The 12,705-nt window shown below is 34.1% G+C and overlaps 1 protein-coding gene across 1 annotated transcript; it reads left to right on the top strand.

Moving 5' to 3' along the window:
- The first annotated feature begins 4,522 nt into the window (after positions 1 to 4,522).
- On the top strand, positions 4,523 to 10,888 carry LOC136808203 (excitatory amino acid transporter-like). The gene is made up of 8 exons (XM_067064740.1): positions 4,523 to 5,124; positions 5,374 to 5,416; positions 5,857 to 6,227; positions 7,112 to 7,345; positions 8,037 to 8,182; positions 8,937 to 8,985; positions 9,513 to 9,647; positions 10,338 to 10,888. Exons 1-8 carry the CDS (start codon positions 4,571 to 4,573, stop codon positions 10,570 to 10,572), a joined length of 1,767 nt encoding a protein of 588 aa, XP_066920841.1. The 5' UTR covers positions 4,523 to 4,570; the 3' UTR covers positions 10,573 to 10,888.
- The last annotated feature ends 1,817 nt before the right edge of the window (positions 10,889 to 12,705 follow it).

Genomic DNA, 12,705 nt, shown 5'->3' with positions numbered 1-12,705 from the left:
AGTACGGAGCAGTTTCTTATTTAGCGTATTATTTTCTTCTCAAACCGCTGTCTTTGTTTTGGATCAATCTCAACAAGCCTGTGTAGGAAGCATTTTCTTAGGTAGGGGACAAAGTAAGAAATATTTACAAAGCGCTAATAGTTTTATCTGGAGGGAAAATCTTTACCACAGGATCCTATCACAATGTCAACTGATACACGTGTTTTTATAAGAGTGTGTTTTTCTTTTTTCCCATACATCATGAATATTCTTAACTTTTTTGGTGAAAATCATACTGAAATTTTCTTACGGTATTCTTTTCTTAGGTTAGGATCCAAATTCAGCCAAAATCTAGCATGTTATACATACATCAAGCTAAAATTTGGCATTTTTGTGGAACCTTTTACCGTTGCTGCAAATAATTGGCAATTTAATAGTAAAGTGCTTTAAAAGTGGCATTCTTAGTTTCAGTTGCTAAAGTCCATGATGGTGGTACTGTATTCTTAATTATTGGCTAATTTCATCATAAATATTCTTATGAAGTATAGTATTCATATAAAAAAAGCATGTACCATAAAATTGATGTTAAGATTTATCAAAATTACTCTGCCATGGTCGTCAGAGTTACACTTCCCAAGTCGCAATCGATTTTTTTCAATCTATACAAATCTATCGGCCGTAAAACTTGAGTAGAAAATATTAGCAGGAAGTTTAGTAGAAAGCCATTGAATTACGTGTTTTTCCGGTTAGAAATTATCGCCTTATTTTTTTCTAGTTGATGCCATGAGAGATATGTGTTAAACACCTGTTAACCAACATAAGATTATACTCTATCAATCTTGCAACAAAATTGTGGTGAAAATGAAAGTGAGAAAAATCTTAAAGAAATCTTTTTCTCAAAACAAAGAAACAGAAGAAAATGAGTACAGAATTGATTGGATTAAATTTTAGCAATTTAAGATGTTTTTGAGAAGAAGAGTCAAGAATTCTAAAGAGTAAAGAGAGAGTCAGTAATCGTTGGAGTTCGAATTATTGTGGAGATAGCTACAAGATTTTCTCAAAGGTACCAAAAAGTCATCATCTCACCATATAATCCGTAAACCAAGAGCGAATTAAAGTCTATTCACGATAAGTGTGCACTAAATTTTGTTTTGCTTGTTTTTTCTTAACCAATGCTTCAATCTTAAAAAGTTTGGTATCGTTGGGAAGGTAGGAAGGAGCTTATCAATTTACTGTTAGTTTTTTCCGTGAAATTTGAAAATTGAACATGAAGAAAAATGAAGAAACAAATTTAACTTTTTATAGATAGGTCGTATAAACGTTATTTTTTACATTTTTGGAAGCTTGGCGATTTCAAAAATATATACTTTTACTAGGAAATATAATTTGAAATTTGCAATATTCAATTGGTGATTACTACATCTCATGTGTTAGTGCACACTTATCGTGAATATACTTTAGTAAGCCTGTGAATTGTAAAGAGTTATTCGAATAGTGACGCATAATATTAGCGTAACATTCAATCTAGGACATCAAGGGACCAAAGCTAGATAGTTCGAATTATGGAGTTTATTTACCGGCTTTCTTTGGATTTTCCAAAAATTTCACAAGGACAAGAGAAGCCGCATATACTAAAACATACTTTCTAGAAAGTTTGTAGTCTAGATCTAGACTAATAATTTAAAATTCCAGGTCTATAATCAGCTTCACCTAATTATCAAACACTAAAAGGTGAACAGTACTGCAAAAGAGAAATGCGCTCGTCAAAAGAGGAAAAAATATTCAAAACACTCTCTCGCGCGGTTTTTCTTATGGCAGACATACTCCTATTTTTACTTTGTAGGAGAATTGCGTATTGTGTAATAAGAATAATGGTCTGGGAATCGAGACTAGAAAGTTTGATCAATTTTGACAGTAAAATTCTTCAAAATACACATTAGCCTTGAAAAATAGTTATACTTAATTCATGCTGAGCCCTTTTTTAAAGGTTTGTGAAATTTCAAGAAAATGAGAAATCTTTTTTCATGGCTATAAATGAAATAAAGAAGAAATAATATTTTGAAGCAAAATGGATTTTTGTTTTTGTTTTTCCCTATCGTAGTGTGGTATAGAAAGTATAAGAGTTTTTCATCAATGAATCACAGGAAAATGTTTCAAGATAGTATTTATCTTGAGCTTGTTACAGTTTGTTGCTAGGGAGAGAATTTCCTATAGGTAAAGATACTTTTACACGTGAGAAGAATAACGAAGAATATTGGAATATATATTTTTTTTATTTTGGGGGGGGGGGGGGGGGGGGGGGGGGGGTAAATAAATCTGAAAATATCTGGTAAATGGGTGAATGACAATGGGTTTTTCTAAACATATTTATGTGCGACTCTAGAGGGGGGTACGACTACTGGATTGTGTATACAAAAACAAGGACCAGTAAAAAAGCGTCTAGACTGCTTGTTCGTAGGTAAGAACCATCGAATCATTCCAACCCATGTGTCTACATTACGCACTTGCAACAAACCGCTTTGTTCGAGTCAAATTTTACAACACTCTTATATGTAGGTGATCCAATCAAAATCTTTTGACCAGTAAGGATAAAATGAAAAAATTAAAGTACCAATGGGGATGGGAAAACCATTGCTTTCAATGATTATTAGAATATTTTCGAGAAATCGACATCAACCAGCTCCTACTACTACATAGCTAATCGATGGAATTAGTTTGAGCCTCATTATGTAAAATGTTTTTCACATATCCGTCTATTTAAGACAGACTCAAATTTTCTATAACACGTTTGCTATTTTTTTTTGCTTGACATGTTTACTCAATTTTAGGGTAAAGGAATTTTTGCGCTTTCAAAGTAAAGAGATTGGAATCGTAAGAACATGTTAGAATAATTTATTAAATCTGTCTTACGATTCATTTTGCCGTAGACATATTATAGTATACTATACTATATTAGATTTATCGAGAAAAAGAATATCTGAACACATTTTAAAGACTTTTCTGCTTTTTTTGGTTGAAGACGTACCCGAGCCATTGGAACTGAAAGTTTCGAAGAATATAAAGTTTCCAGAAATGTTTTTTGAGGATAGTATAATGGTACAGTATGGTGGTGGAGATCAAGTAAATTTTGTTTTATTTCAAGGAACAGGGATGATAGGCCCCCATATCTACGTATAATGGGCCATTCCTTTTTATATCCATACAGAGGGGTGGGCGCGAATATTTGAAGGCGGAATTTCCGGGGCGTCTAAAATTATTCTAAAATTTCCAAGAGAAAAAGACTGATTTTAGTTCGTCCAACGTCAATTCAGATATAAAAAGAAAATGTTCCAAGGTTTTTTTTGTCAACTTTCTAGGGGGTATTCACACATTTCCAAGACATGTTTTTTGACTTGAACAGGTTCGTGACCCCCCTCTTTATATAGAAATTTATTTAATGGAATGGCTTAATGAAAGTAATGAACCCGAAGTTTTGATTAAATAAATGTAAAAAAGTTTTGGCAAAAGGATTGCGAATCGCTTTTGAAAAATGCGAATCGCTTTTGAAAAATGCAATTTTACTGTCTCTTATTGGAAAAAATAAGCTGTGTTGTATGTTAAAAGAAAAAAACTAAGCTCAACCCAACCCATTTTTGAATTAGCTGCTTTTCTACATTAAAGTTTTTAATTTGAAGCGCCATTTTATTCGGACGATTTATTATAATGACCTGAGAATTTAAAGTGATAATTATCTTGCAGTTGCGAGACAATAGTAAGGGAATGACAAGCCAATTATATTGTAACAAAATAAAAGACAATTTATTGAATTGGCTCTGTACAATCTAACAAATTAATTTTATAGTATGCGAGTTTTTTCAGTGATTTTTAATCATGTGATATTGCTATAAATTGATTAAAGTTGAATATTCTACAGGGTGTCCCGAAAAAAGTATCGAGTCATACCACTTCTGTAGGAAAAAAGTTCTTGTGCGTGTTTCACTAAATTTGCAATGTTTATCAATGTTTCTCTCTGTGTCATATTGATTGTCATGAGACATCTTTTATAACCTTTACCAAAAACAATTCTGAATAACTTTAACGACATGAGAATTGTTGAAAGGTTGATTGTTTTTATTCATACTGACTGTTGTAAAACAATTGTTGTGTTGGTATATATTTTCTTACATTTTGTTAAACATACGCAACAACCTTCTACGTTACTTTTTTTTCCGGACACTCTACTCTGAAATCTGGTAAATTACTTTAACCTTAATGAAAATTCGAGGTTGAAGAAAGGGCTCCAAATAGAAAAGGAGTTTGAATTAATTTATATAATAGTAATTTTTAATGTCTTAATACAACCCTTAGCGGTTTGCGTGAATGCGTGAATGGGCATTTTCATATGCTTGAATGCGTGAAAATTAAAGAAAAATTGCGTTAATTGCGAAAGAACATTGCGTGAATGCGTGAAATGAAGGTCCGCTGGGGGACCTCTTTAATAGGTTAAAAACCCGAAATATCTGAACTTCATTATAGTACTTATATGTATCATATTATTTGTTTTTCAGGAAATTTTAACTAATTTACTAAAATTTTACTAAAAATTAAAATCATGGAAAATAAGCTGTTAAACAAAGACAGCAATGGACTTTCAAATGGTAACAATTACAACAATAAGAAACAATCATACAGCAGTGATTACTTTCGAAATAAAAATCAAAACGGTAATGGTGATATCTGGAATTGGATAAAAAATTTCATTAAGAAAAATTTATTGGTCGTTTTAATTGTAACAGGAGCATTAATTGGATTAATTATCGGATTAAGCATAAATGATGCGGTACAAAAATTAGGTCAACCGGCACGCTATAATGTGATTATTACAATCGGTTTTCCTGGGGAGTTATTGCTACGGATGCTTAAAATGTTAATTCTACCGCTGATAACATTTAGCCTGATCACCGGATTAGCTGGATTAAACGGAAAAGTGTCCGGAAAGATTGGTGCACGAGCTATTGCGTATTATATGACGACAACATGTATTGCAGCAATAATTGGCTTGATCTTAGTATCAGCCATTCGGCCGGGTAGCGCCATGGTGCCGCCGAAAGATTCGGAGCCACAAAAAGATGTTCGACCACTTGATTCCTTTATGGACATTGTTAGGTAATAAAAAGTTGGGATAAATTTGATCTGAAAAATTTACAGTATACTCTCTATATTTGGAATTTTTTGGTCAATTCAGGCTCCCAATTCAGTTATCATACTTAGAGGAATAAGTTTTGAGTAGAGCTCCATTACACGTTTTTTTCTAGAGTAAGTTTACATTTAAGAAAACTAGGCTTCAAAAGCATTCATATGCTTCTATTACGTACTCTGTCGTTGTTAATTCATAGATTCTGGCTTATTATTTAGGAATATGTTTCCTTCAAACATTGTTAAAGCCTGTGTCCAACAAGTAAGTCAATGTTCACTTAAACTTTACACGCACTGCAGGTACTAAAGAGCCTGAAATTTAAATACTTAAACCTATATTACCGAGTTTATAAGCAATGTTATTTATTGAAAAAGACTCCCTACCTCACAGCCCTGGTGAGACTATTTCCCACAGAAGGGATGAATACTTCTATCGAACTCCCAATGGATGATAGAAATTGTATTGTTCTCAGCTTAAATATCCAATAAGGATTGTTTTGGATGAATACTTTTTTCTAGTGAATTTCAAATTGAGATAAAATCTAAGTCGATTTCCCACTGAGTTTAAAATTGAAGGGTATTTTTCCTACTGGGAACGACATTTGAGCTAAATTATTCTGTGGAGTAGGGGATCCTAACGGTTCTGTTACACGGGGGTTATGAATATGATTTTCAACTTCACTGTAAAATCTTACTTCGCAGGATAAGACTAAGATCAAATTCATCAACGGAACATTACTCTCTGAAGATAAAGTGTCATTTGATGTAACCAGATTCTCTGAAGCTGCAATCACTGATATGGTCAACAAAAAAGAGATTTTCGAATCTCCAGGAAGTTCTCCAAGTACACCACTCAATAAACGAAGCTTTTATAAGAAAGTTAAAAATTACTCAAAACCAAAGATCGGCGATGGACTTGAACAAACTGGAAATGCAAATTTTCTTGGCTTGATTGTGTTTGCAATGGCGGTCGGGAAAATTGCCGGAAGTATGGGAAAAGAAGCTGAAATGTTTTTAGCATTTATAACAACCTTTAATGCAATTGTAACACGGTTAATTGTACTGGTAATGTGGTAAGTAAATGTCATTTTCAAATCAGTGCTTGTTCAATTCTTAGCAATATACGCTTTTTTGTAAGAATTTACTCTATTTAAAAATATGCTAAGAATATATCACTATCATGGAATTTGGCAACTGAACATAAGAATGATATTTTAGAGCATTTTTAACTGTAAATTACCAATTATCCCTTGTATACTTAAGCCTCAAAACTTTTTCAAAAATGCCTTTTTTTTGTTTTAAGTTACATTTAGGTTGAATTCAGAACTTTAAAAAAGCGAGTACCCGGATTAATTTACGCGAGGATTATTTTGCAAGTTTTGCGAGTTTTTCTGAAAATTTTACGGAACTTAATACTCGCAAAAATTCTTAAATTAGGATTTTTGCCAAAATCCCTAAAAAAAATTAAGAAACTGTTTGAAAAATGGCACGATTTGCGAAAATAGATAACGAAAATTAAATTATTTTTGAAAAAAAATTTACTGATTTCAATAGAATAATTTGAAGGGAGATTTCATCTTTCTTCCTAATCTTGTAGATTTTGTTGTCATGTCATCCAAAAAACGGCAAAAATTTCAAATTGAGTAAATCACCCGGTGTGGGAAAAGTGTATTTTTTGGAACGTAAATGATTTTCTCATCCGGGTAAATTTCATGCCCGTTACAGGCTGTGAAATGCACTTTTCCAGCCCGGTGATTTGCTCAGTTTTTCCTTTGCTTATTAATAAGGCTTCACTTTTTCATGCTCGGGAAAGGATGAAAGGGTCGAAAAAATTTTGGGCTGCACGTATGGCCGTTTTTGAATCGCGAGTGCCCCCCCAGGCTTTCGGCTTAAAACTCAATGATTTCTTTGTCTTTGTATCGTGTAAACAAGATTTCTTCCTTTTTTATTCATACAGGTATTCACCAATAGGGATTGGCAGTTTAATCATGGCTCGATTTGCCGAAATGGAAAACATTCATGAAACCTTTGCAGGACTTGCTTTATTCATTGTGACTGTCATCCTTGGTATCGGTATCCATGGACTGATTGTTCTTCCCGCCATTTTCTTCTTTTTCACTCGCACCAACCCCTATGTTTATTTATCACGTGTTGGACCAGCTATGGCAACTGCTTTTGGAACTGATTCAAGGTAATTTTGAAATAACTTTTAAATTTTTAAAGATTTTATCACAATTTTTGAATAAATATCGTTCCTTTCCACCAATAAAGTCCACATATGAAAAATTTCGATCTTTGAAAAGAGCTTTAGGTCATAAATGAGATACTGTGATATATTTGTGGTGGGGTGTGCTGCACTCTTAACTTATTATACCATTAAATTGAAATTGGCATGCTGAAGTCTCTATTTATTCGAACATGTACCGGAAATTAAAATCTTTTTCTTCTGGTCCCTAAAAACACTTGTTTAAAGGTATTTTACCTAAAGGGTCGAGGAAAGATTGCGCGAGTTAAAAAGGTTTGAGTTATGGACACTACTTGTAGTTAACAATTACTTATCCGTTGGTGACTTAAGGTCTTACTTAGACGATGTTATCGTCCGTTACAGTGATAGTAAAGGCGGGAAAATTTGGCGGTATGGCGTTATGGCGGTATATGGAAAAAAAATCGGCGGTAAAGTTTCGAAGAAAAATAAGACTGACAAACTCTACCGACTGTAAACTCTTTTCGGCAAAAAACCCGTTTGTGAATTTTCTTCGGCTTTGGGCTTATTTCTTAGATAGTGATTTGTCTTAGACTATAGCATAGTCTAGGTCTATCATATGTCTATGGTCTTACTAAGGAAAGAAAATAAACTTCAATTTCTACTTTCCGATTTTCAGTGCCGCGACATTGCCAACAACGTTCAGATGTTTGGAAGAGAACTTGAAGATTGATAAGCGCATTACCAGATTCATCCTTCCCGTTGGCACCACAATCAATATGGATGGTACTGCACTTTATGAAGCTGTTAGTGCTATCTTTATCGGTAAGTTTTTAATAATTACTCTTCTCATAATGCATAAAATAATTGCGAACCTCGTTCTTGAAAACTACGATACTTCAACGTCGTCAGACATGATTGATGTTTGCAAAGCGTTTTCGCGGTTTTGTATCGAAATTATCGACGGGGAGAGTGAGAGTGAACTTTTGACTTTTAGAGTGACGAAGGAGCTTTTTGTTGGTTTATCAATGTCGATCTTTTGTTTTAATGCAGGCACCTAGAAAGGACTTCTGGACCACCTTTTCAAAATGGTTCCACTGGAGACCATGCTGGCACACAATGCTGTTTCAACGTTCATCTAACGTTATATGGACGTTATGAACATTAGATAAACGTTGAAACAACGTTGTGTGCCAGCTGGGGAAGATGACCCACTGGAGAAGATGTACACATTTTTTAAGCAGCTTTAATTTTTGGGTCAAGACTGCGGTTGCTTAGCATTGTAGCTCATTTTGTGAAAATTTGCTTTGCCCACAACCGCCCCTGATATTATACCCTTGGCTATTTTTTACCGGTTAGATGATCTAAAAAGCTTTTACTATACGAGATAGTGAACAAAATTGGATAATTGGAGCACTTGAGTCTTAACAACCTGGTTGCTTATAAAAAAATGCGTAATATGATTAAGAGGAAGCGCATCTACTCCGCAGTTTTAAAGCTTAGCAACTCATCGATTCGCTGATATTTATAATAAAAAGATTATTCCAATATCTCATAAGAACTTTTCCGTATATTTCAGCTCAATCGGTCGGTCAATCACTTAGCTTCGGCGACTACATCGCAATCAGGTAACTAACCTTAATGTAACTATTTAACGATTTGAGTTTCAAAGAATACTAAAAAAGGCTGAAAAATCGAGTAAAAATATCTAGAAAAATTGAAAATTAGAATTTTAAACGTGTCAAAGTAAAATGAAATAGAATTTCGGAATTTTTCAGCTTTTAATTTCATCAACCTAGTCCCTTTTTTCACTTCCTAAAGACGAGCATTATCATTATCGAGTATAGCTTTAGTGTTTTCAACACATAAAAAACAACATGATAAATACAGTGTGTCTGAAGAAAAGTGGAACAGAATTTATACACATCAAATTCTCACTTATTCGACATTCTGTTTTTCGGATCTTTCTATAATTCAAACTTACTTCCAGTCCCCGTTAATAAGAAACCTTCTAAAATATTTTCTATAATTTGAATATCTCTGTAATTTGACCTAATAATATTCCCTGTTCGAGTTTGAATTAGCGTGAGTCAGTTAAATGTAGATAAAAATACTAATATATTTCATATGGATTTTTATGATTTTCTTATTTCAGCTTCACGTCAATCTTAGCATCAGTAGGAGCAGCAGCCATTCCACACGCGGGTCTTGTCACCATGCTCATTGTATTGGATACTGTTGGTCTACCAACTGACATGATTGCTATCATATTCTCCGTTGATTGGTTCCTGTAAGTCACGTGACTTAGACTTAAGCTTTCAATTTCAATATTTATTTTAGTTTGATGGCAAGAGTTACTTGAAGGGGTACTTGAATATGAATTTTCTCTGCAAACTTCAAAGTAATATTATGAGATGATCTGGCAGGAATGCTAAGCCCATATGGAGTCCCTTTGTCGATAGACAAGGTTTGCCGTTAAGGTTTTTGATAATCTTTTGCTAAAATTTGCCGTTAAAATGACGCTGAATGGGTAAAATTCCATGTTTATTTTAACATTTTTAGTTTTTCCTTATCAAAGGTCGGCAAGGGTCCTAGGGTTGCAATGTCGTGTCATAAACTTGACCCCTTAGAGAGACTAAAATTTCAGCAAAAATTGACCTTTACCGAGATAAAATCGGTGACCCACACCCCTCGTAACTCTTTTTGCGTAAGTACCTTCCCTTCTGGGTGCTAAACAGAGCTTCCTTGAGAAATAACAATAAAAAAACATAATTATCATCATAGTTCATCGGGCGCTAATCGGCTAACGTGAAGTTTAATACTTGAATGAGCGTGTATAAAGATTCTTTAAAATAAAAGATATTGACAGAAACAACGTTATTGATTTTTTTTTGTGAATTAGATAGAATCACACAAAGTCCTTATGAAAATTCAAGTGAAATATAGATAAATTTATTGTATAATTATTTCTTTATTAAAGGGATCGAGTGCGAACAATGATTAATGTTCTTGGCGACGCTTACGGCGCTGGAATAGTACAACACTTATCGAAAGACGATCTCGCCAAAGCTGACCTTATTGAGAAAGCAAAACTTGAAAGGAAAGCAGAGGAACAAGGAAATTATCGCACGTTAAAAGATGATGAAGGGGATGAAGTTAGTTTTGAAGACGAGATGAATTCAAGTAAAAGTTCACAGGTGACCACGTATTGTTGATAGGAATGTGATATTATTGTATGTGAATCGTTCATCTTCTGAAGAATATTTCATTGTAAACAAACTATGGTGTTGAAATGGTGGTTCGAATATATAACTTTCCAATTGTATCACATGATAGAATTTGGATAAAATCATACAACATTTGGTATAGATAGACAAATATCTTCCAAAAGATGAAAGCAAGTCCGAGAAAATTCATCAAGCCAAGATATTCAAAGCAAAAGATGAAATGTTTTTATTTAAAAACAGCTATATTTCGTATAGTATGAATGAATTTTGCGTAAATGATGTATATGATATTATAAGAAATATAACTGTTTTTAAATAAAAAATTTCATCTTTTGCTTTGAATATCTTGGCTTGATGAATTTTCTCGCACTTGCTTTTTATCCTTTATAGACAAACGTAGAAATGATGAAGTAGTTTTCAAATACTGGGCAATTTTGTGGATTATCTGGAGTTAAAAGCCTTCTTGAAAAACATGACATTGCCACGGGGAAACGTATTTGGGTAAAAGGACCAATAGGGATGTGCTGCTGGGACAGTTTACCTTTTTCGTCTCTTTTTCAGCTACCATAAAAACATACAGGGTCGACCCATACAGGGTCATTGAGACTCAAGTCTCATTCAGGTCCCTTAATACAAGAAAGTTAGCATAGAAATAGGATCCATTTTTTCTTACATCAGCGGCGCATCCCCCGTCGGTCGATAAGTAATACTCCTCCCACGTCCCACGGAGTGTTACCTCAACTTGTTAACCCTATTCAACCTAGGCTTTTAGGGGCGGTTCAGAACTAGGGGGGGGGCTTTTCCTGTACCATCCCTTAACTTTTGATCTAGTGGGTCTTTTTGGATTAAATTTGGCACACAAGATTCTTGTGACGTAAGGTAACTTTTGACAAAAAAATTTTTTCGATGGCGTCACTCATCATGCCCAAAGTGAGCAAAAACTGAAAATTTCCTTTGTTCTTATAAATAGCTATTGTATTATAACAAAGGCTTTAGAAAAAAGTTGCCTGAGTTTAAAATGCTTATTTTATCCTAAATACTCAATGAATTACGGTTTAAACGATATATTTGACAATGAAGATAAATTTGTATTGGAAAAGTGTCAATTTTTGTGACACCTTACTGTCAGAAATGTCATCATGCTCAAGGTTTGAAAATATTTAGGTGTCAAATTTTTTTTTATTTTGAAGCTAAATAAAAGTTAGGAATTTACAGAAAATTTCACGGCAAAAGCTCCATTATTTCAGGAGCTATTAGCAATAGTTAGACCTCCGAACAGAAAGAGCCCCCCCCCCCTAAGCCGAATAGGGTTAAAGTAACATATGTATTTTCCATTCCAAGGGTGGCTAAAAAATGAGTGCAACGATGTAATTATAGGTATCTTATTAATAAAGCTCACTGAATATAGTTAGAAATAAATACAAGAATGAAATATTAATTCAATTATTATTTTGAGTCTGAGATTTTGAACATATTCTGAGGTTTATCGTAGTATTAAATAGCTGGTTAAAAAGAACGTTTGGCTAAAGCTCAATCTCTAGACCTCTTTGCTTTATCTCATTAAGTTTGAAGCCCTGATGGGCTAGAGAGGAATCTTTAACCCTTCTCAAGCAAGAAAAAGTGAATCCCTAAGAACAACCCTGTGTCACAGACCCGGTGGACCCCCCGCCCGGTGGAAAAATAGGCCAAATATCGCCCGGTGGAAAAATAGGCCAAATATCGTCCCCGGTGGAAAAAATATCCTACATTTTCAACCCCACTTGGAAATTGGGCTATGATTCTATCCCCATTGAAAATTGAATGGAAAAAATTGGACTGAAAAACCATCCCCACAGGAATTTTTGAGCTGGAAACAATAGATTTTCTAACCCCATTGGGATTTCGATAGAAATTTTCATACCCACTGTGGGAAAAGGTTCCACCGGGGAACTGAGACAGGGGTGTCTAAGATTTGCGTAGCATCTAAAACGACGGGTTGGATCTCCCTTTCTTTGTTTTTACGCGGCACATTTTCCAAAATTGGGCGGTAGATTACTTTCAATCTGCTGTCTGTGTGTAAACCGCGCAACTCACGCATTTTAGATGAAAAATAAGTGGCATCATTTCCCATTCAGGAGTTTC

The sequence above is a fragment of the Clytia hemisphaerica genome, unplaced genomic scaffold, assembly GCF_902728285.1.
Source record: "Clytia hemisphaerica strain Z4C2 unplaced genomic scaffold, Clytia hemisphaerica genome assembly, whole genome shotgun sequence".
In the NCBI taxonomy this organism is placed as follows: domain Eukaryota; kingdom Metazoa; phylum Cnidaria; class Hydrozoa; order Leptothecata; family Clytiidae; genus Clytia; species Clytia hemisphaerica.
This window is presented reverse-complemented; position numbering and strand designations above follow the sequence as displayed.

Coding starts and splice junctions, on each gene's coding strand:
- LOC136808203 (XM_067064740.1), top strand. CDS start 4,571: ATGGAAAATAAGCTGTTAAACAAAGACAGCAATGGACTTTCAAATGGT. Junction 5,125..5,373: donor TCCTTTATGGACATTGTTAG/GTAATAAAAAGT, acceptor CTTATTATTTAG/GAATATGTTTCCTTCAAACA. Junction 6,228..7,111: donor TTAATTGTACTGGTAATGTG/GTAAGTAAATGT, acceptor TTATTCATACAG/GTATTCACCAATAGGGATTG.